The sequence below is a fragment of the Lycium ferocissimum genome, chromosome 9 (genome assembly GCF_029784015.1).
Source record: "Lycium ferocissimum isolate CSIRO_LF1 chromosome 9, AGI_CSIRO_Lferr_CH_V1, whole genome shotgun sequence".
NCBI classification, from domain to species: domain Eukaryota; kingdom Viridiplantae; phylum Streptophyta; class Magnoliopsida; order Solanales; family Solanaceae; genus Lycium; species Lycium ferocissimum.
Window position 1 is genome coordinate 40,992,479 of NC_081350.1, and position 27,073 is coordinate 41,019,551.

General features: G+C 32.4%; 2 protein-coding genes across 6 annotated transcripts; one reads left to right on the forward strand and one right to left on the reverse strand.

Moving 5' to 3' along the window:
- Window positions 1-7,953: 7,953 nt before the first annotated feature.
- LOC132030815 (uncharacterized) lies at window positions 7,954-17,307 on the reverse strand. 5 transcript variants are annotated; one of them, XM_059420569.1, is made up of 15 exons: window positions 17,163-17,307; window positions 15,275-15,579; window positions 14,325-14,453; window positions 14,023-14,230; window positions 13,404-13,550; window positions 13,072-13,146; window positions 12,904-12,975; window positions 12,745-12,816; window positions 12,019-12,090; window positions 11,859-11,930; window positions 10,797-10,868; window positions 10,180-10,323; window positions 9,907-9,978; window positions 9,240-9,386; window positions 7,954-8,224 (listed from the first exon to the last, which is right to left on the reverse strand). In XM_059420569.1, the coding sequence occupies exons 2-15, from the start codon at window positions 15,470-15,472 to the stop codon at window positions 8,040-8,042; spliced, it is 1,665 nt and encodes a 554-aa protein (XP_059276552.1). In that variant the 5' UTR covers window positions 15,473-15,579; window positions 17,163-17,307; the 3' UTR covers window positions 7,954-8,039. The 5 variants fall into 5 exon arrangements, with proteins under 5 accessions (XP_059276552.1, XP_059276553.1, XP_059276551.1 ...); XM_059420570.1 differs by lacking the exon at window positions 17,163-17,307 and adding an exon at window positions 16,929-17,043 and having other exon boundaries at window positions 10,183-10,323; XM_059420568.1 differs by lacking the exon at window positions 17,163-17,307 and adding an exon at window positions 16,929-17,043.
- A 2,265-nt stretch (window positions 17,308-19,572) lies between these two features.
- LOC132030816 (uncharacterized) lies at window positions 19,573-25,903 on the forward strand. The gene is made up of 3 exons (XM_059420573.1): window positions 19,573-19,843; window positions 25,025-25,083; window positions 25,378-25,903. The coding sequence occupies exons 1-3, from the start codon at window positions 19,724-19,726 to the stop codon at window positions 25,715-25,717; spliced, it is 519 nt and encodes a 172-aa protein (XP_059276556.1). The 5' UTR covers window positions 19,573-19,723; the 3' UTR covers window positions 25,718-25,903.
- The last annotated feature ends 1,170 nt before the right edge of the window (window positions 25,904-27,073 follow it).

The window sequence follows — 27,073 nt, forward strand, 5'->3', positions numbered from 1 at the left end:
CCATTTTGAATGCATTCATGAGTATTTTTTTTTATAATTCTGATCTCATCCTTAAAGCTGAGAGGTAATGGTTAAAAAAATCACTATTTCGCGAGTTTCACAACTAACTGTCCGTTGTTTTCTTTTTTATCTGATTTTCAGTTTTCACCATCTATGCTATTTTAAAACATAGCAGCTCGACCGTTGTTTTCTTTTTTCTCTGATTTTCAGTTTTCACCATCCATGCTATTTTAAAACATAGCAGCTCGAAACTGACTAGATAGACCAACTAATTAGTTATCACTGCTTAGTTGGAGTGTGAAACTCGTGAAAAAATTAGAGTGTGAAATTATAATCGGATATGTTTTTGATCTTTACCTCTTAAACCAACATAATTAAACGTGAGAAGCAAATTGAAAGCAATTTAATTTCGATTTCATCACAAAAACCGATCTCTGATATAAATTCTGTTCTTAATTCATCCAGTTCATTATAATGACAGACCAAATTTTCCACCTCCATTGTCAAATGAAGCTTTTCCATCGATTCCGTTTTTTCACGTTATAACGCCAATATTCATGTGTTCTCACGTATTTATGGGAGGTGCGTTTCTTCTTTTTAGTGATTTATTAACGTTTTTTGGAGGAAGTAAGATCACTTATCCTCTTATAATTTGAGTAGAAAAATATTTTTGCAGATCTCTTATATATAAAAAAAGAAAATTTCTCGTGATGTCATAAACTAATTTTTTTTTTAAGTTTCAAAAATCATGCTACTTAATTTACTTTAATGACGGACGTTTTGTGCTTTTTACAGGTGTCAATGGTTTGGAATGATTTTGGATTTTCTAAAGTTTCGCTTTTTGGGATTTGAAATAATTATGCTCCGTTACTTTTTATAAAATGGGAACTGACAAGCTCCTTAATTAATGGCTAAAATAAGATTAATTTTTAAGAATAACCTTAATTTATTATGGATGACAGCAGTTGGTTGAGTGGTGGAGAATGTAATTTTGGCCACGGGAATTGCTGGAAAATCAATCGCTATTACTGAATAGTTAAGTGCTAGGTGCACGAATAAAGTGTCATATTGGCTGTTTGAAAAAGCAAAGACGTTATATATGGAGTGTAGTGATACTCATAATAATATTAATACGGATCTTATAGGAGAAATCATGGCATTGATTTGATTAAAGCAGAACCCAATTATATTAATCCATAATATTTATTTGACTAATATATTAAATTGATTAAACTAGTAAATTCAATAAAATTTCATTATCTACAAGCTCCTTAGCGATTTATTAACGTTTCATATGTTACTTTATTTACTTTAATGACGGACGTTTTGTGCTTTCTACAGGTGTCAATGGTTTGGAATGATTTTGGATTTTCTTAAGTTTCGCTTTTTGCCATTTGAAATAATTATGCTCCGTTTAACTTTTTATAAAATGGGAACTGACAAGCTCCTTAATTAATGGCCAAAATAAGATTAATTTTAAGAATAACCTTAATTTAAAACAGCAGTTGGTTGAGTGGTGGAGAATGAACTTTTAGATAAGCTCAGGAAAATAAATGGCATTCTGAAAAATGCTGGTTTGATAAAGGAAGATTGTTAAGAATGCAAAGCGTTATATATGGAGTGTAGTGATACTCATAATAATATTAATACGGATCTTATAGGAGAAATCATGGCATTGATTTGAAAACAGACATTATTACTTCATATTAAGAGTATTATTAAATTGACTAAACTATATATACAAATGAAAATGAAAATGATTTAACAGTTTTAGTGCAAATACAGTCGATGTAACTTGTTGCTTTAGAGACATACATAAAAAGAAGAAAAAGCTAATGAACCGTATAGTGGCTTTAAAATACTTGGTTGAGTATATACCGTGAACTTCTAGATAAGCTCAGGAGATAAAATGGCATTCGAAAATTAGTTTGATGGAAGATTGTTGAGAATGCGGAAAACATTTTTCATTGGTAGCTGAAGAAGATACATATAAAATGTAGTGAGACTCTTAATTGTATACACCCTTTAGGAATACATGTTACTTGATATAAGACAAACAATATTGTGTAATGTTAAGAATATCTTTGAGCAGATGCTTTAATTGCTTAAATGATGAATTAACATTATCTAATAAAAACGGAGAAAGTTAAAGGGTAAAGCTAATCTCTTTTGAAACAAATCACAAAAAGAAGAATCTTCTGAAAAAAATTCCGCAGTTAACTTTTTTTCTTTCAAAAACTTAAATATTACTCCTATTGACTGGTGACCAAGCTACATTTAATTACTTATTTAAGAGCTAAGAAAATTGTATAAATTTCTGCCGCATTATATTGCAAATTAATGAGAGTGCAATAAGTATTTTACTCGTGATGAGCTTTACTTATGCAAATTGAGTACCTTCTGTGTTTTAGACAAGGCTTTCTTCATTACATTACGTGAGAAAATGAAACTTCATGAAATTATACTCGTATTTCATATTTCAATCATTTTTTGGTGTACCAAAATTGACCAAAAACCAAACTGGTTGATGGCCGACTCAAGTAGTTATATATACACACACACACACACACACACACACACACACACACACACAAAAAAAAAAAAAAAATTATAATGCCATGGCAAATGTGAATGTCTGATGTGCAAATGAGAAGGTTGGACCAAATTTGGGCCGAGCAAAATATTATCTATGTCAAGTCAATAAATAAGTTAAACAATTTATATTTGTTCGAAGTTTACTTTGGGAAAAATGATTGGGTCAAACAACTTGTCATATCTCAATCTTGCCAAATATGATTGCCCATTTCGAAGAACACCCCCTTGTCTTGTCGCTGTTGCTGGCACGAAGTTAGGTAATGTTTCTTCGTTGAGTTTTGTCATGATCGCGCATGACTCGACGAAAGAGCTTTACATAGAAGAAGTTACAATTTCTCTATTTACCTGATCAGTAGGCATCATCTTCTTGTTGAAATTGTCATTTAACTTGATTTCTTGGAGGCGGGTCGTAAACCTTATAAGATACTAAAGTCAGCGGTATCTAATAAGGCTCTTGCTGTCCTTTTTATTTTTTATTTTTTGAAAAAGAATAAGATTAATGTATTTTTCTTAAATTCTTTTGGATTTACTTAAGTTTCAAACTCAAAATTCGATTTTTATATTTGAGTCTGAGTAATATTTTGACATCTTTTGGTACAATAATAATTTGATACGTCTTCAAGTTCAATCTGTTGGGCTAGTTGGCAAACAGGTCATTACGTAACTCATTAATTTGAACATATTGGATGGATTACTAAAAATAGGTTGATTTTGTCACCTCTAAGAACTGCATTGAATGTGATTGGAGATAAGGGGTTCAAAATATGAAGAAACACAAAAAAAAAAGTTTAAGGGTTTCAACATATACTATCTATTAATAAAAATAATTTTAACTACGTATAAACAAGATAATTTTTTTATGGTTAGGATTTAACCCCTTTAGCCATATGTGGCTCCGCCCCTGCTAGTAACTACTTATATATGAAGTCCTTGTTTCTACCAACTTAAATATCTTTCCAACCAATTTGTATCCTATCTTTCCAACCAATTTGTATCCAAAGCAAAATAGTAGTAACTCATTGATAAAGCTATTATTTTGTATTCTTTATTATTCTTTTTTTTTTTTTTTTTTTTTTTTTTTTTTTTTAAAAGGAGGACTTTCAAATTGTTGAAATGATTACGCACCCATTGTGGGTGTGCACTTACGTGTGGAATTCGATTCTCATCAAACATCTTTTTTTTTTTTTTTTTTTTTTTTTTTTTTTACCTTTTGTAATTCTTCCAAAAAGACAAAAATAGGAAAAGAAAGGGTTGTAATAAAAAACCAAACCAGTTGGTAGCTGCTTTCAATGTGTATTTGGTTGGTATCCAACTCATAGATAGTTGGTTACACAAAGTTATATATTTATAGATGTGTTATATATAGTATAATCCAAAATTTATGGCTCCTATTGCCAAATATATAGAAGCTGTATTTGATAGTAATAGGATCTATGACCATGACATTGTCATCTTCCTAGCTTTGTCACCTATATTAGCTTTTCCCAACTAAAGACATTTTAAAATCTAGATAAGGTTCTGAAAATGAGAGGCATCCACTAAAAAATTAAAACTAACTATAAACCTTGTGACTAAATAAGAACTATCGCTAAATTATTCGCAAGTCGCAACTAACGTCTTTTTATGATTCCTAGCTCTAATTTATTGCTAAATTGAATTAGCGATAAATTTTGTTATTTAGCTACAAAATTTATTATTAGCTAATTTTTCTTTTTTTGTTTTTTGTGATAAAGTGTAAGGAATATTTGCTCTATACTACTTTTTTTTTAAGCCGTACAAAATTGAAGAAGAAGAAAAAAAAACACCCAACTCACCCAGGCATAGGAACGGATCTAGTGTTTCTACACATGATCATTCGAGTCCAGTATTTTGGATGTGGAATATATATATAAATATGTGAAAGTCCACTAAAATTTTGATAAATATTAATTATATAGCCAATTTTAAAAGTACGATTTTCTTAGTGCTAAAACCCTTAATCTTGAATCCGCCTCTGCATAGGCAATATGTCGCAAATGTAGAATATCAATATTCATCGACAGGGATATTTAATTTTCTTGCTCACACTTGCAGTAATTTTAGATTAAAAAAAAAACAAGGCTTGTTCTTGTTTAAGGTGGATCAATTAGTTACTAGATAACTAAAGCTCTCTTCTCTTAATTGATACCCTTTAATTTGGCATTAATTTGTTCTTATCCTTTTTGTTTTGGATAGGTGCAAACTGATATTATGCAAGCAGCTACAAAAGCAAAAAGCAAAAAACAAAAAGGATTAATAGATTATAATGGAAATAATTACATGTCCCTACTTGGGACTAGCTAGCTACTTTGGGGACAGCCAAAAATGCAAAGTATCAAAACTTTTCCCCTTTTTCCTCTTGTTTTCTTCATAAATATCAAGTTCAAAACAAAATGATATAACAGCACCTTATATGACTTCAAATATATAAATAAAGGTAGTTCGATGAATTAAACTCTTGCTATATGTACTATTGATAAAGGATCAAATGATATTAAATCATAAATATGCAATTTTACCTTATATTTTTGCAAGAAATCATGATTTCATAGCTCGAACTAGTTATCTCTGCTTGTCACACGATGATAATTTTTACCATTTTGCCAAGATTTTTCTATCTATTATAATTATATATTGCATCTTTAAAATGTATAAAATTCTTCGAAGATAAAGAATGTGATCGATCATATCTACTACTCTAACTATTTTATTAATTATTTTTAATATATATACTTCAAAAAATTAGAGCAATATTTAATTCAATTATTTTTATTTAAAGTTGAAGTTTAATTACTTTGGAAGGCAATTAAAATAAGTTATCTTATGAATTTTACGTGAAAAAATATACCTGAGAGAAAAAGTTTATCCTTGTACTTACTTCGGAAGGGCAATATTTAATGTATATTTTGCCCACACCTTAGCTTTGTTAGCGCAATGAGTATACTTGTACAAAGACTAGCGACGAGGGAAAATTTATTCAAAAAACTTATACTATATAATAGAGGTGAAATATAAATTATTTATACATTTTTTCCTAATCTTTTAAAATGAAAATAAAGATTACCATCATATCTGCTGATATCACATTGCAGCTTCTCATGCTTCAGAAACCAAATGTACCGTGAATCATGAGAGGAATTAGAAGTCCGGATATGGGTACAATCAACTCAATAATTTTTATTCAAACAATTTATTTGTATTAAGATATTTATCAAGTATATATAGGTATTAACTCTAAAATTCAATTATTACTTTTTGAGCTTGTTGTTTTAAAATTTAAAACTCATAAAATTAAAATCTTAAACCTGCCTTTGTAGTGAACATGCATTTAGCAGTTAAAAGGACCCACAGGAATTTGCATATTGCAATGGACAAGTTGACAAGCCATGTGATGATGATGCAGATAATACACAATCCACGTAAGATAAATGGGGAAATATTGATGCCTTGTTTTTATATGCAAAGGGATAAGGATATATAAAACAGATCCAACCTTTGTTAGGTCCCATTACATATGCAAAATTATTTTTAGGTGATCTCATAATATATAAACTCTTCAATTAGTCACTACATAAACAAATAATTTGTGATGTTTGTTGAGCATTGTCTGGTTTTTTTTGCGGAGGCTTGATGGTAGTTTGAAGCATTGTATGTCGTTTTGTTTCTTTTTTCTTATAATTAGTATTAGCATTATTTTCATAGTATCTTGCTCTTCGATTTCTATTACCACCTGTTGTTCTTGTGCTTCAGTCATCGTATTATTTCGTTGTTTTACTGTTCCATTTTTCTGAATATTATGTTCCTTATTAGTTATCATGTCTTCTTCACTTTCGTATTTCCTTTCAAAATTGCTTTGAAATGCTCTCCTTGAGCCGAGGATTTATCTCTACCTCCACGAGGTAGGGTAAAGGTCTGCGTGCGTAACCCCCCCCCCCCCCTTCCCCCCCACCCACCCACCCAAACCCCATATGTGAGATTACACTATGTATGTCGTTCTATATAAAACATTAATAATTTCACCTCGTGGTGTTAATTATGTTACACCTTTCGTCTATTCGAATTCTAATATAGAAAAGGATTTCCCGCGGCACAACAATTCTTTCATACCAACTTAACCCCCGTTTGGCCATAAGAATTATTCACTTTAATCCGGAATTTTTTTTTCACTTTTTTTCCTAATCGATTATTTGAGAATTCCGAATGCAATCATTGTATTTCAATACCAAAAACTCAAAAAACTTATTTTTCATTTTTTTTTTTTCATTTTTTATAACAACATTTCACCAAAAACTACAATTTCAAAAACTACACAAAACACAACTCCAACTCCAACTCTAAAATTCCAAAAAAAAAGTGATTTTTTTTTTTTTTTTGGTATCTATGGACAAACGGGGCCTAGTTGCCTCGTGCTTGCTATCGACATACCAACCAAAGTACCTCCCAACGTTGCTTGTCCCCAGAAACCAGTTATCTTTGTGAATCTCGTTGCATGTTTTTTGCGCTATTGTTACTTATAGCGTCCTCTTATGCAATTCCTGACTAATCTTAATTTGTTTAAGGAACGAAATAAAAGGTGCCGATACGTATAAATATTACTCCACACAATTCAAGTGTCTTAATTTGACTTGGACAAAATTTAAGCTATAAAAGGAGACTATTGAATCGTCTAATCTTAAATTAAAGTTGTGTAAATTAGCAAAAAGTCTTTTTTTAAATTCATTTAAAGCTTGAATACGTGTTTGACTTGTCAACTTATTAAATATGGAAACAAGAACTCTCTTTGGGACAGACCAAAAAGAAAAGTAACACTTAACTTGGAACTTAAGCAATAATACGACTATTATTAAAAAAAAAAAAAAAAGTAGGATCACGTATTACTAATAATATAGATTTTTATATTATTGATGTATATAAATTTAATCGATATATAATATGGTCAATTAATTAGTAAAGCCGACCTAAGCTATATCTATTTGCCATTATCCTTTACATTGAATGAGTGTCAAATGTCATCACTATGAATATTTATTTGTTTTTCGCCTTGTTCTCATCACTCATCCCTTGTTAGGTTGGTTATTTATTTAAGATGCTTCATGAGAATTGGATCATCAATACTAGGTTTCAACACTAATTAATAAATTAGGAAAATCATCGTAAAATATGTGGCTAAAAGAATTTATATTATTAAGCGTAAATCAAAATTTAAAGTTAAAGCATATGCAAAATATAAAGAAATGCTTGTATGGTATCATATAAAATGAAACAGGTCGAAGATATTGCTCACGTTGAGTAAAATTAAAAAGCTAAAATCATAAACCCAATCTTTTATATATATACCTCTTTGCTGTTATTTTTTTTTGGACTATTTTACATATCAATAAATGATTTGTCTATTTACTGTATGTTACATGATGAAACTTGAAGAGTTAATTAGGCCTATATCTTACAAGATTTAAAAGGACATTATCTTGAAGTTTCTTAATCTCAGATGCTGTCACATTGCAATATTCCAAATCCAATGATTGTAAATTCTTCAGAGGCTTTAAATATTGCAATCCATCATTGGTGATACAAGAATTTGAGACATTTAAATATACCAACAACTTCAGTCCTGCATTTTCAGAGGAAATGCCAAAATTAGTCTTAGACATGAAAATAGATAAATGCAGAGACAAATCTAGAACTGAAAGTCAACAATTCAGAATGAATGTAATATATTATACACTTGCATGTTTAAACTTTTTTTGTGCATATGTATACACGATGTGATTCAATCTGCCTTTGATACTAATGGTGTCAAATAGGCGGGTTAAAACTTAATTTGAATGGGCTAAAGTTGGCAATGTTATCAAATAGACAAGTCATTAATCCGTCCAAAGGCTATGGGCTGGAATAGATCGGGCCGAAATGGACTAAATGATGGATCATAGCCGAGTGTTCAACTCTTACTAAATTGAATTTTTCTTACTTATTTTCTTATAATTTATTAATTAATTGCTCTACGAAGTTGATTAAAAAAAAATTCTTGTTTGTTAGTGCTCTATACAACATATGAAACAGAAAAAGCACTTTTTCAAAATATTTTAACAATATTTTTCATAACAATTTAGACTACAAATGGGTCATTTGCACTTTTGTCCTTGTTTTTCGCTAGTCTTTAAATTTTTCCCTTCAAAATCGAACTTTGGAGAAGCATAGAAGTATAAGTTACGCATCATAATATTTACAAGTCATGCCTGCGCCCTTAAAAGAACTTCCGTCTCTTGTCATAAGTTCGATTTTGAAGGGAAAAAATTAAAGACCAGCCCATATGAAGGGGAAAAATTAAAAAACCAGTCAATTTGAAGGGTAAACCGCTCAATTACTTCTCGCTTCTTACTACATAGTTGCTTCAAGCATATTGACATTCGTAGAACAGTATATCACAAGCTTGGCAGATTGAAAATTTCGTCTTTTGCACTATCACATGCATGCAGTATTCAACTTCTAAATACATATATATGCAGAGGCGGGCGGACATGAATATATATATGTGAAAACCCGCTAAAATTTCAAAAGTACGATGAGTTCAGCACTATGAGCCTAAATTTTCAACATGTTCATATAACCTGAATAGACAAACGCACCTGCAAGAAATTCCAAGGTCTTATCAGTCAAATTCCTGTTCTGTGACAGGTTCAAAAACGTCAGGAAAGAAAGATCCTTTATATTCTCGACTCCAGTATCTGTTAATGCGCCACCACAAAGGTCCAGTGATTGCAGATTTCTGAAATCTAATGAGACAATGATACACATTTAGAATTTGAATACGCGAACCGACTACATATATGTGTAGTTTACAAACAATGATATCACAGCCATTATAACGACTAGCGACAAGACATTCACAAACAACATTGACCATTTGTTTGCAAATAGCTAATAAAAGAAACATCCAATTCGTAATTAAAGAACTCTGCACCAAGTGAAGTAGGAGTGTTGCTCCCAAATGCACATGCAAGTATACGTGATCGACAAGTAATAAAATGGTATCAAATATTGCCCCACAGAGACTTATCTTGATCGACACTTGTAGATGAAATTATAGGAAGCACAAGACATCATACTACTAAGGCTCAACTAATCCCAAGTGAGTTCACCGTAGTCAATTTATGATGAATTCTGGCAATACAGAATATTAAACCCTAGCGTTGGCACCAAAGGAAGGGGGACAGGCGGCTATAGAAACGTAAAAGAGCAAGAAAGCAGACTTAAGATATAGTAAGTGAAGAAGAATGGCTGCTCTTAACGTACACGCGAGATACTTTGTCCCGGAATCTGTTATATGAGCTCCAAAGAGATCCAGGTGAGTCAGACCAGTTAAACCTATACTCCATAGAGCCAAAAAAAAAAAAAAAAAAAAAAAAAAAAGTTCTTGCTGAGAACACCAAAAAGAAATTATACAATACAACTAAACATGCTGTGCTGAGGAATTGATGCATCAAGCCACATCTCAAAAAAGTAGTAATTTTTGGATTTAGCATCTGCTAAGCATTCGCACTTCGTCTCATGTTTTCTATGGCTTACCTGTGAGAACTGCGAGCCCTGAGTCTGTAATTTGGCGCACGTCCAGATTAAGCGACCTGAGGCAGGTCAATCCAGATAATGTTTTCAAACCATCGTCAGTCACTAAAGTGAATTTGAGGTTGAGTTCCTCCAATTTGGCCAAACCTAAAACAAATGAACCACTTAAATCTCTAGTAACACGTGTAGAACAAATAAACGCTTCATCGTTTTGAAGAAAGTTAAGAAACTACTATGATATTACAGATTCTAGTGCCCCGTGAAATGCAGATAACAAATGAAGCCCTTCTTTTATAATTAACATTTATGATGCTTGGACTCTTCAAAATTGTTGCTACTGCATTTTTTCAGGAACGGACACGGTTGCTGCAACATTTTTGGAGAGTCGGAGCAACATAGATTAACATATGCTTCTAAAAGATGGGTGCCTGCAACTTTCATCTAACATGGACGACTTATTAACCTTGGAATTTATCTCAAAGATGTAAATAAAACTCAAGTGACTCGACTAAGTTCCATTCTGACAACTGAATAATCAGGAATTGATTCAAGTACAGGACCTCAACATTAATGAGAACATAAAATCAGTGGTACTCGAACAATGCAACGTTTATGTTTACCAGCTATATGAGCCAGTCCATCATCTGTAATCCTACATGAGTCCAAGTTCAAGCCTTCCAATTTTGTCAGACCTGCAATAGTTGATCCAACGAAATAAATAACCAAAAGACATTGGAAAAAAAATCAGAGGCGTTAACTGCTACAGTGAAAATATCATTTTTCAACGTGAGAAATTAAATGCGAAAAACAGAACTTCTCCTTATCCAGAAATCACTCCGAATCGCAAAATATAACAAATGTACCAGTGTAAACAAAATAGTTAAACAGAACTTCTCCTTATCCAGAAATCACTTTGAATCGCAAAATATAACAAATGTACCAGTGCAAACAAAATAACTATTCATCTGAGATTACAAAAGTAATACCAGAGGAACAGTTTAACATGATCAGCTATTAGCCACTAATAGGAGCCATCTAGACATAGACTGTTTTCATTTTTTTCAACATTTCTTTTTAAAATATTTATTGGGGAGTATTACATTGAGCTGATTTTTTTGGTTAATTTGTGAAGATGAGTATCTAGTTTGAAGTTTTTCAAGTGAAAAATCTTTTCCACTCACAAAATTCAATTCTTTTTTTAAAGTGAAAGTCATATCCAAACACAATTTTAACTTCCAAATACCATTTTTCAACTTCAAAAATTCTTTTTTTCCAAATTTCAACCAAATCTGTGTGCAAACGCCTACTAATTTTTTTCTCGGAGGGATCAAAATATAGCACATATATACAGGGGTAAGTTGCAGGCATAGAGGTGTGAAGTGATGCAAATTAGAACAAGTGTTTTCCATTGCGACGAAATTTCTCCTCACATTCGAGAAATCTATAAACAGGATATTGGAGATGTGATTTAAAGAAAAAAGGTGAAGCAGTTCTTTCAATTTTGAAGGAAAACCGATTTTGCTACACATGAGAGAGATTAATGGTAAATCTAAAGCTTTCCGTTTCAGTATAGTATATTGTACATTCGTACTACCAAAGCATAGAGAAGGGTTTAAAGTAAGGAAATCTTAAAAATGAAACATAACCCTCAATTGAACGTAATCAAAGCCGACAAGACAGACCTTTTAGATGTTCCAAACATTCATCTGTAATGTGGTTAAATCCCAAATTCAACACCTTCAAATTCCTGAGCTCTGCACGGTATACAACAATTGGCTATAGAGGTAACATTATCTTGCTATAATAAGTTCATAAAAGAAAATAATAATATCTCCCGCTTACCCGAAAACTTTTCACATCCATCATCTCTCAGGCAACATCTATTGAGATTCAGCGACTGCAGCGAAGGAAACACTGTAGAACAAAAAAAAAATGGTTTCCGTAAGAAACACTACTATTACCAGTCACATAGAGTAACTTTTAACAAATCATTGCTGATGCCTTATCCAGAGAACAAGTGGAGTATCATATAGTACGATCATAAGAAATTATGACGAGCTTTTATCTACGTTAGGCTCCAAAAATGCACTTCCATTTTAACTTTCTACAACTAAGGTACTTCTACTTCTCGAATACATACTGTTAAAATGGTGAACGCTAAATACTAATTGACTTGTTAGATATATGACTAATTTCGTAATTCAAGGTATTGATAACCCTCCGTTGAATCCCATTTACAGGGGAGGAAAAAAAGAACTCCTTGCTCTTGTCTGCAGGTTGAAAAACCCCAACAGTAAGTGACTTTATAGGTGCACGCAAAAATTCTGATCAACCTGATTTTCTCTATGATGGCAACAACTTTTTATTGTATAAAAACAAATAGATCGGACAACTAGATTTTTTGCATTATATGCATGTGCATCAATTAAAATCTCCTCGAGAGGCAAGAATGTAAAGAAAGTGCATTGCCACGTAGCTACATACGTAAATCCCAGTGCGCCCACAGGAGAAGCATTTTTAATGGCCGTTAAGATGTCATAAATGGCAATCAAACGAAAGAATGCAAACCTGAAATAGTATCCAAACATGAAGTGGTAACATGGGATCCTTCCATATTTAGTACAGCAAGTTTGTTCAAACCTAAAAAGATTAAGAAATGAGAAACTACAACAGCTTACTAAATAAGACATTGCAAAAGTTTACTACGACAGAGATACTAATTAGTACCTCTCAGTCGAGAAATTCCATAATCTGTTATGTACACACACACGATCTGAAGTTCCTTCAAACTAGCAAGCCCTGAATTACACCATGTGATAATGAGCAAATTTTCACATAAATTCAAGCAAAAAGATGACATGTGCGATGATTTTAAAGCACATTCACTACCGATACCTGTCAGAGGCTCCATGTCTGCATCCGTAATGCACTGACAACATCTTATACTGAAAGATTCGAGTCTTGACAAGCCTGAAACAAATAAAGTACTCTTTATCTTAAGGTGATGCAATTTTTTTTGAAGCTGTATTATGTCAAAGAGCTTCATCAAGATGACGGAACAAAATTAAATTTAATGCATAAAATGTCAGCGAAAATTTATAAACTATAAGTTAACTTCTTATGTACCTTTGAAATCTACTCTTGAAGAAAAATAAACCTTTTTACATACAAAAGAATTAATCTTTTTTAGCTGCTCCTTTACATAATAAATTTGGACAATAACCAACCTTGAAGATGAACAAATCCTCCATGAATCTGTGGACATCTCTCGAAATCCAATTTAACCAATTTATCTAAGCTGGATAAAGCTTGCATTGCTTCAGCAGTAACCGAAACACATTTTCTAATACTCAAATATGTCAAGTTCGAGAAACCTGCGAGGCACCAATATAATCATTGTCATCATCAAACAACATATTGAATCAAAACATAACCTCCCTAATTCGACAAGTAAAAGAGTAATATAATGCACACACGTGAAGAAAATAATTGGCCACATGATCTATTTTATAATGTTTATTTCATGCACTCTTTAAAGCATATACGGTCAATCCTCTCTATAACAACGTCGCTTCTCTGGCTACTACAACAAAATATTGTTATAAAGAACATATAATATAACAAAACATGAAAAATCAGTTCCAAAGAAACTTGGCAGTTATAGTGAAATGGTTATTATAGACATTTGACTCTGTATGCTCAATAAAAAAATACAACAACAACAAATATGGTGCAAAACAGCTAGATATTCTTGCCTTCATATAGCACGCTCTTTCTTTACGGGAAACTAATACAGATTGGCAATTGAAATAAGAAACTATTGCGAGAGAGAACAGTAATAACTACCACTGACTTGCTTTATCCCCTGTTCGGAAATGCGGTCACAACAATCGAAAGATAACGCTTCGAGGTTTGGGCAATTTCGTAATAGACTGAATCCGAAATCCGTGACCTCAGAACCAAAAATATATACGGACAGTAAAGACGATCCTTGTGAAGAAAACACATCCATCCAATTATCGTTAACTCCTTTATATTCTCCCGTCCACATGTCCTGTCAAAAAAAAAAAAAAAAACCTTCAAAACAAATAGGCTTATAAGATCTTGTAAAAAATTCAATACGACATCAGTGTGAGACGGAATTTTACTTGCAGTGCACAATCTCTAAAAGCTTCGATCCTGTCATCCGAAAGGCGATAAGAATACACCAGATTGTTGAAAATCAACTGGCTTATATCCCTTGGCAGCATTGAGAATGAATGACATTTGTCAATGTCCTGTTAATAGAAGAAAGCATAATATCTCCTTAACCAAAAAAACTCAATAACCTTAATGGCAAAGGCAAATGCAGAGCCTATACTAAACGAATTCAACTGAGCCCAATATTTTCAAAAGGTAACATGATTTATATATGTGAAAACTAGAATGAAAAAGGCTCAAATATGTCATCGAACTATCGGAAATGGTTCATTTATGCCGCTCGTCAATAGTTTGGCTCATTTATGCCATTGTCGTTACCAAAATGGCTCATCCATGCCATTTTTCATTAACATCGGTTTATAATACCAGATATGACACGTGACCTCCAATTAGAGGTCCACATCGTTTAATTAAACCAACACAAATTAAATCCTAAATTAAACTAAAACCTGACCCATAAATTTGTGCTGGTTGTATTAAACGACGGAACCTCTAATTGGAGGCCAAGTGTCATATCTGGTATTGTAAAACAACGTTAATTAAAAATGGCATGGATGAACCATTTTGGTAACGGCGATAGCATAAACAAGCTAAACTATTGACAAAAGGCATAAATGAGCCATTTTCAATAGTTCAATGGCATATTTGAGCCTTTTCCGAAACTAGAATTTCATCAGATAACATTAAAGGTTAAACCATTCAAGATTAAATATTGAATGAGTCCAACTGAACCCAATATTTTCAATACATAACATGATTTATATATGTGAAAATCCAATAGAATTTAAACAAAGTTAATTTTTGACTCGGCATTAAAAACATTAAAGGTTGAACTCATCAAGTTCAAATTCCGAATCTGCCTCTGCTTAATGAAACATTATAAAACAAAAACAATCACCTTACGTATTCCATGAATGCATAATTCCATGAGGGACGGACAATTGTTTCTTCCGGGATGACAATCCACGATACGCCCAAGAAGGAACGATTCTAAACAACTCGAGCTCCCAAATTTGAAATGTCTACTTGAGAAACCTCTTCTAATGATGTTGTCATCATCATGGGGGTCTCTCTTTAATGAACAAGCACCCCCCATTTGATTAAGAATATCACAAGACGACCACTAATAGAGAGCAGTATAACCGGCCATTCAAGAAAAGAGCAACCCCCCACATGTTGTAGATTATGACAGACACTCAAAGCCTGAAAAAGAGATCAGCAATATATGTAGGACGTCAAATTTCTTACGAGTTTTAAGTTCTACGCACTGACAGTTGACAATGTATAAGTATTTGGGCTATCAAGTAGATTCACCATATAACAACATGTCATTCTTTATAACAAGTCTGATAACTTGCTATAATCGATTAAGTTTCATTGGAAGCGTAAAAATTCTTTACTAAACTGTACTTTGAAGACCAAAAGCCTAATTTATACTTTGATTGAGGAGGGGGGTAAAGTAAAGAATAAGGGTGTGTTTGGTATGGAGGAAAACATTTTGCAGAAAATAAGCAAGAAAACCATTTATTTTCCAAGAGAAAACGTAATGGAAAACATTTCCTTCAAACCAAACACACCCTAATATCTAAATGGCTACTACTTCTCTTGTTTCTGGATTATTGTTGTCTTTCATTTCCCTGTTTTCTTCTTATGGTATAAGATCAAGAATCATAATTTTCACTAATACTGTTGAAACATTATAAACAAGCATCCGCATAGTACTTCCAAATTCTCCATTTAACTCATATCATGAAGCACAATACGTACCCAAAACTCATGGTCTTAAACATGTCATGACATTTCTATCTTTATAACAAGATGTCATTATTCAGAGTATAATAGAAAACTTGAAGTCTGAAAAAATTCCAAACATAGAAAGGTATTATTCGACTATACTACATAAACAAGCATCTGCGCATGGTATATCCACTTGATATCATTGAAGCACGGAACTGACCAAACTTATCGTCTTAAACGTGTCATGAAATTTCTATGCTACAACAGCATGTCATTATTAAGATTAAAATAGAAAATTTGAAGTCGGGAACATAGAAAGGTTCATTCGATTATACTACACAAACGAGCATCTGCATAGTTAACCTCAAAATTATCCACTTATGAAGCACGTAACTTGTTTTCTTAAACGTGTCATGACATTTCTATGCACCAACATGTCATTATGAAGAGTAAAATGGAAAATTTGAAGTCAGAAAAGTTTCTAAACATAGAAAGGTGTTCTTTCGATGAGATGAGTAGTAATCAGAGACAAAGTTATTTTGCACAATACTAAATCCCCACAAAAATATTCACAAAAAAACTAAAACACCACTTCATTATAGATGTTTAAATTATGGTTAGAGCCAAGAGTCTTTCTTGAATATAATTCTTAACTACATAACAAGAAAAGAGAATGCATCATAAAAACAAAAATGTTTTGTTTCTCTCGAAAAAGTCTCATAATCAATTGTTTCAATACCAACAAGAACAAAACCCAATATCTTTTCTAATCAAAATGCCACCAAATGAAAAAGAGAGAAAAAAAAAAAAAAAACCTTCAAAAGAGGGAGTGCTCCGAAAGAAAACTTTCTTATTTTGGATTCAAGAATGAGAACACAATAGAAAAAAGAATTTTTTTGGAGCTTATAAATAACATTAAGCATTAATTATTAATTATACAGATAATGAGAGGCGCAAAAATGAAAGTGGTTGTGTGCCACGTGTCCAAATCTTTGTTGGAGAAGTGGAATTTGCCGAGTCACGTGTAAATATTGTTGGGATTACAATACCTAGTACTGTGTTCTTTTTGTTTTCTTGCTTTTTCTAACTGCCATAGTGGATGTAACATGTTATGTCAGCCTAATCATCAAACACTGCAGTCTACAATGATGGTCAGAGGATAAGGATATCTAAGGGATATCCTCTAAAGTGTGGCTATCCGATAACCAGCTGAGAATTTATTGAAAATAGTGGCTCTATGCATAAAAATAGAAATAAGGTGTGCGTATATTTTACTTTTTTCAGATCTCACTTGTCGAATTAGAGTGGGTATACTGTTGTTTGTTGTTGTGGATATTCGATATCTACATCGGACGTTCCGATTAATTTAGATTCGCACAACAAAAGATCGAAAATGATTTCTACCAGAACCTTTTAATATTAAGAACAAGCTCGAATATGAAATCTTAGTTAAAAATGGATTAATCTTATTCATTCGGTCACTATCCTTAATAATACAGTAATAGTTAGAATTGCTAGTAATTAAGAAAATAAAATATTTATTTTTCTCCGGAAGAAGAAGACAAGACTAAAGCGGGTAAAAAAGGGGTTGGGCTATAAACGGATCGGGTAAAAACGAGTTGACCCATTTTCACAAAATGTCGCTAAGCCTACACTGATTTCAAAATATTGTATGACATATCTCTCTATAATAACGTTATTTGTTTGGAGATTTTTAACTGCTATAGCCACATACTATTATAGTGAACATATAATATAACGTGAAATTGATGGCAAAAGACTTTGATCATTATAGTGAAATGTAATTACATAAAATAACTATTATAGATAGGTTTGATTATAAATTTATTGAGATAATTTTACATGTAATTTCATTTTTCTCCTTCCAACACCTTCACTCACTATAAATAATTCACTTAATAGATCACCTCCTTCGTAGTCTACCTCAAAGGTGAAATTGCAAATGAACATGCTCTTTATGCACTCAACAATAAGGTCCTACCAATCAATACAGTGGATAAAAACCTTGAAAGTTTAAGGTCCATATTTCACCAAAATAAATAACATTAGGTGATTCTTTTTCTTCATATACTTATGTCCTGATAACTAGAATTATATATATATATATATATATATATATATAATCAAAGTTGTATACAAACTAATCCTGATACTAAAGAATTAAAGAAACAAAATAAAAATGAAGGGCTTCTTTTGATATAAAAAGCCTTGTACTTCAAGATTAGATCCCATGCTGTTGAGTTCAGTACACATACGTTCTTTGTTTACACTTTAACCCCAACAGAACGACAAATTTCAAATTCACATCCCCAAGATCCTAAAATCCTATAATTGTTCAAAAGTTCAAACACCATGAAAATCAAATATTTTTCACTTTTTTTGAAATTTTGGAGTTGGAGTTGGAGTTGAAGATATAATTGTATTTGGTACAGTTTTTGTAAAGAATATTTAGTTGTTTGAATGTACTGAAAGTGAAAATAAAATTTTAGGTATTTTCTAAAGTTGTGTTTGGAAATTTATGGCCAAAAGCTGAATTTCAGATAAAGTGAAAAAAAATTCCGAGAAAAAATGAAAAATCCTCAGACCAAACGGGCCTTAATAAGTCAAAAGAAATAAAAATAAAATAAAAGGGCTTCTTTTGATATAAAAAGTCCTGTACTTCAACATTAGATCCCATGCTGTCAAGATCAGTACACATACTTTATTTTTTTACACTTTAACCCCCTAACAAAACTACAAATCTCAAATTCACATCCCCAAAACCGAAACACCTATAATTGTTCAAAGTACAAAAACTATAATTGTTCAATTTCTCAATTTATAATCCCCTTCCTTATTTTCCCTTCTCCGATCCTCTATATAATAATTACTTTGAAAAACATAACACGCAGAGTTAAATGTGTTTAAGATATGTATTTTGAACAGGTTTAAGGGTCTGAATGAAATCATCCTTTGAAGTACAGGAATTGAAACAACAATCTGCCTTCTTTAATATGCTTAGTAGGCGTTTGGCCATGAAAACTAAATATTTTTCACTTTATTTGGTATTTTGGAGTTGGAGTTGAAGATGGAGTTGTGTTTGATTATAGTTTTTGCAAAGAATATTTGGTTGTTTGAATGTATTGAAAGTGAAAAAAGTAGAAAACAAAATGAAAAAAGTGAAAAACAAGCTTTTATTATTTTATGGCCAAACATCATAGAGTGAAAAAAGTGAAAAAATATTCCGGAAAAAGGTGAATAATTCTCATGTACAAACGGGCCCTTAAGTTTTGATAAATAAAATTACTTAACATCTATATCCATAGAAAGTAACATGCTGTTGAGATCAGTTCACACACTTTCTTGTTTTTACACTTTAACCCCCAAACAAAACGACAAATTTCAAATTCACATCCCCAAAACCCTAAACACCCATAATTGTTACAAAGTACAAAAACCCTAAATTCCACCTTTCCTTTTTTAAATCCCCTTTTGGACAGTCAAAACCCAACCCTACCCTAAAACCCCCAACACCCCCCTTTGCAGAAAGTTCTGCTTTTGGGTTACTTCTTGCAATTGTAGAGATTTTTTTGTGGCTATTTTTGTAAAAATGGAAGTGAGTAGTTTGAGATGTGATGTAGCTGCAATGGTGGTTGATTCAGTTCTTGAAACTGTAGTTGTTGAGACCCTTTTGGCTGTTCAAAGATCTGTTGCTTCTTTGCTCATTGTGGTATAATACACTATCTTTTAACTTATACTTATTGTTTTCTTGAAAAAGATTTGATTTTTAATTGTGGGGTTTGGATTTCTTGCTCTGTTTTTTTTGTTTTATAGTTGTTTGAACAGTTATTGTGTCAAATTTTAGTGATTCTTGCTCATTGTGGGGTAGTTAAAGCTGTTAACTTTAGGTATTGTATGTTAATAAAGTTATGTTGAAGTAAATGTCTATCTTTTAACTTATACTTATTGTTTTCTTGAAAAAGATTTGATTTTTAATTGTGGGGTTTGGATATTTTGCTCTGTTTTTTGCTTTTTATAGTTGTTTGAAAAGTTATTGTGTCAAATTTTAGTGATTCTTGCTCATTGTTATTTGTGGGGTAGTTAAAGCTGCTAACTTTAGGTATTGTATGTTAATAAAGTTATGTTGAAGTAATTGTGATTCCCTTGCTCATTGTGGTATAATACACTATCTTTTAACTTATACTTATTGTTTTCTTGAAAAAGATTTGATTTTTAATTGTGGGGTTTGGATTTGTTGCTCTGTTTTTTTGTTTTATAGTTGTTTGAGCAGTTATTGTGTCAAATTTTAGTGATGCTTGCTCATTGTGGAATAGTTAAAGCTGTTAACTTTAGGTATTGTATGTTAATAAAGTTATTTAGGTATTGTTTTCTTGAAAAAGATTTGATTTTTAATTGTGGGGTTTGGATATTTTGATCTGGTTTTTTGGTTTTTATGTTGAGTTATTGTGTCAAATTTTAGTGATTCCTCTTGCTCATTGTGTGTGCTCATAATACACCATCTTTTAACTTATACTTATTGTTTTTTAGAAAAAGATTTGATTTTTAATTGTGGGGTTTGGATATTTTGCTCTGGTTTTTTGGTTTTGTAGTTGTTTGAACAGTTATTGTGTCAAATTTTAGTGATTCTTGCTCATTGTGATTTGTGGGGTAGTTAAAGCTGCTAACTTTTGGTATTGTGTGTTAATAAAGTTATGTTGAAGTAATTGTGATTCCCTTGCTCATTGTGGTGTAATACACCATCTTTTAACTTAATACTTATTGTTTTTTAGAAAAAGATTTGATTTTTAATTGTGGGGTTTGGATTTGTTGCTCTGTTTTTTTGGTTTTGTAGTTGTTTGAACAGTTATTGTGTCAAATTTTAGTGATTCTTGCTCATTGTGGTATAGCAAAATTGTTCCAACATACATACTTATTTTCTTGTAAAAGTTGTGATTTTTAATTGTGGGGTTTGGATTTTTTTGTTTTTGTTTTTGTTTTGTAGTTGTTTGAACAGTTATTGTGTCAAATTTTAGTGATTCTTGCTCATTGTGGTATAACAAAATTGTTCCAACATACACATTTATTTTCTTGTACAAGTTGTGATTTTTAATGGTGGGGTTTGGATTTATTGCTCTTTTTTGGCTTTTGTAGTTGTTTGAACAGTTATTGTGTCAAATTTTAGTGATTCTTGCTCATTGTGGTATAACAAAATTGTTCCAACATACACACTTATTTTCTTATTGAAGTTGCTAATTGTGGTATATTACACTATCTTCTAACTTACACTCATTGTTTTCTTGAAAAAGATTTGATTTTAAATTGTGGGGTTTGGATTTCTTGTTCTGTTTTTTGATTTTATAGCTGTTTGAACAGTTATTGTGTCAAATTTTAGTGATTCTTGCTCATTGTGGTATAACAAAATTGTTCCAACATACACACTTATTTTCTTATTAAAGTTGTGATTTTTAATGGCGGGGTTTGGATTTCTTGCTCTTTTTTGGCTTTTGTAGTTGTTTGAACAGTTATTGTGTCAAATTTTGGTGATTCTTGCTTGTGGGTTAGTTAAAAATAGGAAATTTTGTGTGCTGCATTAGTTTCTTGTTTAAATCTTGGTAGTAACTGTTCTCCAAGATGCTAAATCCAAGTATTGTATGTTAATAAGTTGTATTCTTTTGAAGTAATTGTGAGTGAAAAGTTGTTTTTTTCCTTGCTCATTGTGGTATAATACACTATCTTTTTACTTGCACTTACTGTTTTCTTGAAAAAGATTTGATTTTTAGTTGTGGGGTTTGGATTTCTTGCTCTGTTATTTTGCTTTGATAGTTGTTTGAACAGTTAGTGTCAAATTTTAGTGATTCTTGTGGTATAACACACTATCTTTTAACTTATACTTGTTATTTTATTGAAAAAGTTGTGATTTTTAATTGTGGGGTTTGGATTTTTTGCTCTGTTTTTTGCTTTTGTAGTTGTTTGAACAGTTATTTTGTCAAATTTTAGATTCTTTCTTATAGGGTAGTTAAAGCTTGGAATTTTTTTTGTGTGCTGCATTGGGTTTCTTGCTTAAGTGTTAGTAATTGTTCTCCAAGCTGCTAACTTTAGGTATTGTATGTTTATAATTATGTTTTAATTGCTCATTCTGGTGTAATACACTATCTTTTAACTTACACGGGTAGTTAAAGCTTGGAATTTTTTTGTGTGCTGCATTGGGTTTCTTGCTTAAGTGTTAGTAATTGTTCTCCAAGCTGCTAACTTTAGGTATTGTATGTTTATAATTATGTTTTAATTGCTCATTCTGGTGTAATACACTATCTTTTAACTTACACTCTTATTATTTTCTTGAAAAAATATTTGATTTTTAATTGTAGGGTTTGGATTTCTTGCTCTGTTTTCAGTTTTTTAGTTAATTGAACAGTTATTGTGTCAAATTTTAGTGATTCTTGCTTGTGGAGTAGTTAAAGCTTGGAAATTTTATGTGCTGCATTATGTATTGTATGTTAATAAGTTGTGTTCTTTTGAAGTAATTGTGGAGTGAAGAGCCCTTTTTTTCCTTGCTTATTGTAGTATAACACACTATCTTTTAACTTATACTTTATTATTTTCTTGAAAAAGATTTGATTTTTAATTGTGCTTGAAAAAATGTGATTTTTAATGGTGGTTTTTGCATTTCTTTCTCTGTTGCTTATGGGGTAGTTAAAGCTTGAAAATTACTGTGCTGCATTGGGTTTCTTAGTTAAAAATTAATTGCTCTCCAAGATGCTAACTCTAAGTATTGTGTGTTAATAAAGTTATGTTCTTTTGAAGTAATTGTGGAGTTTTGAGGTAATTGTATAGTGAAGAGCCCTTTTTTCCCTTGCTCATTGTGGTGTAACATATTCTTCTAAAGTACACTCTTATTTTGTTGAAAAAAGTTGTGATTTATGGTGGGTTTTGGATTTGTCGCTCGGTTTTCCGCTACTGTAGTTGTTTGAACAGCTCTCGTGTCAAATTTCATTTATGGGGTGGTTAAAACTCACAAATTTTCTGTTTTGTATTAGGTTTCTTGTATAGTAATTGTTTTCCAAGCTGCTAACTTTAGGTATTGTATGTTAATAAAAAAATTGTGATCATCAATGGTGGGTTACAGATTTCTTGCTCTGTTCTCGCTTATGTAGTTATTAGAACAGTTCTTGTGTCAAATTTCATTCATTCTGTAGTTAAAGCTTGGAAATTTATTGTGCTGTATTAGGTTACTTGTTTAAATCCTAGTGATTGTTCTCTAAGCTGCTATCTTTAGGTATTGTACGGTATAAGTTTTGTCCTTGCCGTCAAGGTTGTGGCCTAGTGTTCAATGACGTGGGTTGAGAACCATGACGTTTCAGGTTCCATACAGCAGAGAAAAACTAGGTGATTTCTTTCCATTTGTCCAAGCCTTTGTAGATAGAGTTATCAAGTGCTTGTGCTTGTGGGAGTTCGGGTACTCCATAGAATTAGTCCATGTTGGTGCAGGTTGGCCCCGACACAGGTACCGGGTAACTCTATCCACCAAGGCTTGGACAGATGGGTAGATATCACCTAGTGTTTTTCCCCCGTTGGGATTTGAACCTGAGACCTCATGGTTCTGAACCTACTTTATTGACCACTAGCCCACACCCTTGGGTGCTGCGAAGGAGGATGTTTCTTATCCGGCTCAAAAAAAAAAAAAAAAAAAAAAAGAAATTAGCGGGATAAGAAACATCCACCTTATCCCGCTAATTTGGCGTCATCAACTTTTGCAAGAGTGCAGTTAATAGACTGATCTCACAACCTGTTTTCTTCCGCGCTTGTTGTTTATAATGCTTTTGGTTGGTCTTCCATCGGTTTGAAGTATAGCTTTTGATCCTCTAAATCTGGTTAGGTAATGGTCACACTAATATTCATCCAGAACTATTTTATGTCTTTGAATTATAGCTGGCTCTGACCTTCTTAGTTCTTCTGGTTTCTTTCTCTTTATTGGTGTCTGTTATGCGTCAGCATAGGAAAGCAGGATAATTTTTGTTACCATTCCTCACCCTTGCTAAGATCTATTGTAGTATTTAACATCTTATGCCTCTCAATCCCGGCATGTGAACAGTGTTTTTCTGTGTGCCATTTATATGTTCACCCTTTCGTTATTCATCTTTGAGCGGTCAATTGTGGACTTAATAATATAAAGCTTAGAGGTTCAGGAGAAAATATTGAAGGTAGTAATACTAATTCATCAATGGTTATCATGAAATTTAGTAAAGATGTAAGAAATAGTGAAGAATTAGGGCTGTAACTATTACCAAACTATTTAAGAGCCACAGGCGAAGGGGATAGTTGATATCCTCGTGCACTGTTAACAGTGAAGTTTCCAGTTCAAAATTTTTGGTCTTACTAACATCTCCTGTGTAACCTTTCTCGTCTGCTTTTCGATATTTTTTTCAGCTTGAAACTTCTTTTAAGTCCTCTTCTTCCCCTGATATGTTACCGTTGTAACTTGAAAAGTTCGTAAAAGGTTCTTGTTTGCATAGGTATTACCGATTTTTGTGCCCTTTAGGAAAACTTAATTGTCCATATATATGCATCCAAGAAACTTAAAATTGAAATATCTAATTCACTCTTTCCTTTCCCCAATGATCTAGAAATAAATACCCTCTGCCGTATTATTTAGCATAAGCGACATTGTGTTTTGCAGCAAGTGCTATTTAATATTTTAATCTATATTTTCTCATCTTTTTATCAAAAAATAAAATAAAAAATATTGTTCTCTTGCTCTTTGCTACTCATCAATGAACTAGTTTTGTTGCCCCGCGTTTTCGTCGTGCTTCTGGTCTAACTTTACAATGATAGCCTAGAAACTTCTTGTTCCTCAGTTTCCAATTTCTCTCATATACTTTGCATAGTTCCCTTATCAAAGTCGGGTTTGCTTCAGGCAGGAATGATGCTCAAGGATGCTGATGCATTGCCAGAGTTGATAGGCACTGATAAAAGGTACGTACTTCCTCCGTCCCAATTTATGACGCTCTTTCTTTTTTAATCAGTCCCATAACACCTCTCTATATTTAGTAACAATTTAACTTTAAACTTCTCATTTTACCCTTAACAGTATGATTTATAGCTACACATTTCTCTATGGTTTGTTTTAGACCACAAGTTTCAAAGTCTTCCTTTTATTGTTAAGCTCCGTGCCCAGTCAAACACCTTGACATAAATTGGGACGGAGGGAGTGACATTCAGAACTGGAAATTTCATGTGGCAAAGACCAAATTTTGACATCATTTTCAGGTTTCCATTCGAAGAGCTCCATAAAATGGACAAAGCTGGGCCTGAGAACAAAGACGGTAGCGACACAGAGGACGATGATGAAGACGATGACGGAGATGCTGATGATCAGGATGATGATGATGCTGACGATGAAGACTTTTCGGGTGAAGAAGGGGGAGATGATGATGATGATGAAGCCGATCCCGAGGAGAATCCAGCTGCCAATGGAAATGAAGGAAGTGATGATGAGGATGATGAGGATGATGAAGACGATGAGGACGGAGATGATGATGAGGAAGAGGAAGATGACGAAGAAGAGGAGGAAGAGGAGGATCAACCACCTGCCAAGAAGAGAAAATAAACCATTTCCTTGTATGTGTTTATTCTGCTTTTCTGCCATGCTTGTTGGAGTATGTAGTAGTAGTAGTAGGAAGAGGGAGTTTTAGCTTTTCTGCAGGAATTAACTATCCTTTTGCAGAACAAATGAACTACTTTTGTGGTGCTATTTGACTGTTAGTTGTGATATATATCAATTTTATCCAATGAATATTCTGGATTTTTAGTAAGGTTAATTCAAATTTAATCGAAAATTAGATGATTTGATTTTCATAAAGTGCTTGTTTTAGAGAGTTGAGGTGTTTGATCAAGTTTTTAGGAAATATAATAAGCACTTTTGGATAGTAGCAGAATCTATTTTTTAGAAGTTGAAAAGTAGCTTCTTCCCGTAAGCATTTTTTTGAAACCTTGGTCAAACACAAATTGTTGCTCTAATATTGATTAAAATGTTTCTCAAGTTGATTAGTTAAACACGGACTGTTTTTCTCTCGAACTACTTTTTTTGAAACACACTTCCTAAAATAAGCAATTTTTTTGAAAGTGTAGCCAAACAGGCTATAAGGCATGTTATAACAAGTGGTTGAGAAGGGGATGTATTCAACTTAACCTAATAGTGAATCTTTCAATTATCTTAGAGTTTCTGTAATAAAGGCTATGGGTCATCAGTTGTGTCGTTTATGAAGGTCAACCCCTCAAATGTTTTAGTTATTGGCTTTTAATCGCGCTTAAACATCATATGCTTGTGTGGATAGCTACTGAAAGGGTGTACGACACGACAAAACTTCACGACTATGCTATCCCTAGCGAAGGTGATCGCTCGAGGTAAAAAATATGTTAGTGCACAAAACTAAGACTCTTTTAAAAAGAAAAACACAAGCAAACTTTATTCAATCAACTTAACAACTTACAAGGACCTTCAATTTCCAACATTCACTCTCCTATCTTGATCAACCAAATCCTACCCTCATTGCATTTTTGCATCATATAAGAAAGAGAAAAGAAAAAAAAATTACCCCCTCCACCCACCCTCACCCCCCACGAAATACTCTCACTTTTATTTTCAAATTGCAGATACCGGAGATGGTGCAGGTCCTGCAGGAGCAGCAATGCTACAATAATACATCAATGTTTGAGCTAAACTTGGATAAGGGAATATTTTAGGCCAACATTTACTATCAATCCCATTAATCACTTCACAACAAGGTGAATCAAGCCATCCAATTCCAAAGATATGCTTTATAAACTCCTATTATACAACCATTTATGCTTTGAAGTGATGACAAACATTGAAGAACTTCATGATCATTAGGACTTGGTGCTAATATTGGATCAAGTCTAGCCATGACTAGTGAATTTGCCATGCTTAATATAATGAAAAATG

Excerpts from the sequence above, each read along its gene's own strand:
- LOC132030815 (XM_059420569.1), bottom strand. The coding sequence starts at position 15,472 with ATGGGGGGTGCTTGTTCATTAAAGAGAGACCCCCATGATGATGACAAC. Across the intron at positions 14,454-15,274 it reads GCATTCATGGAATACGTAAG|GACATTGACAAATGTCATTC; the intron begins GTGATTGTTTTT and ends TTCTATTAACAG. Across the intron at positions 12,976-13,071 it reads AGACATGGAGCCTCTGACAG|GGCTTGCTAGTTTGAAGGAA; the intron begins GTATCGGTAGTG and ends GGTGTAATTCAG.
- LOC132030816 (XM_059420573.1), top strand. The coding sequence starts at position 19,724 with ATGGAAGTGAGTAGTTTGAGATGTGATGTAGCTGCAATGGTGGTTGAT. Across the intron at positions 19,844-25,024 it reads TTGCTTCTTTGCTCATTGTG|GCAGGAATGATGCTCAAGGA; the intron begins GTATAATACACT and ends GGTTTGCTTCAG. Across the intron at positions 25,084-25,377 it reads TTGATAGGCACTGATAAAAG|GTTTCCATTCGAAGAGCTCC; the intron begins GTACGTACTTCC and ends CATCATTTTCAG.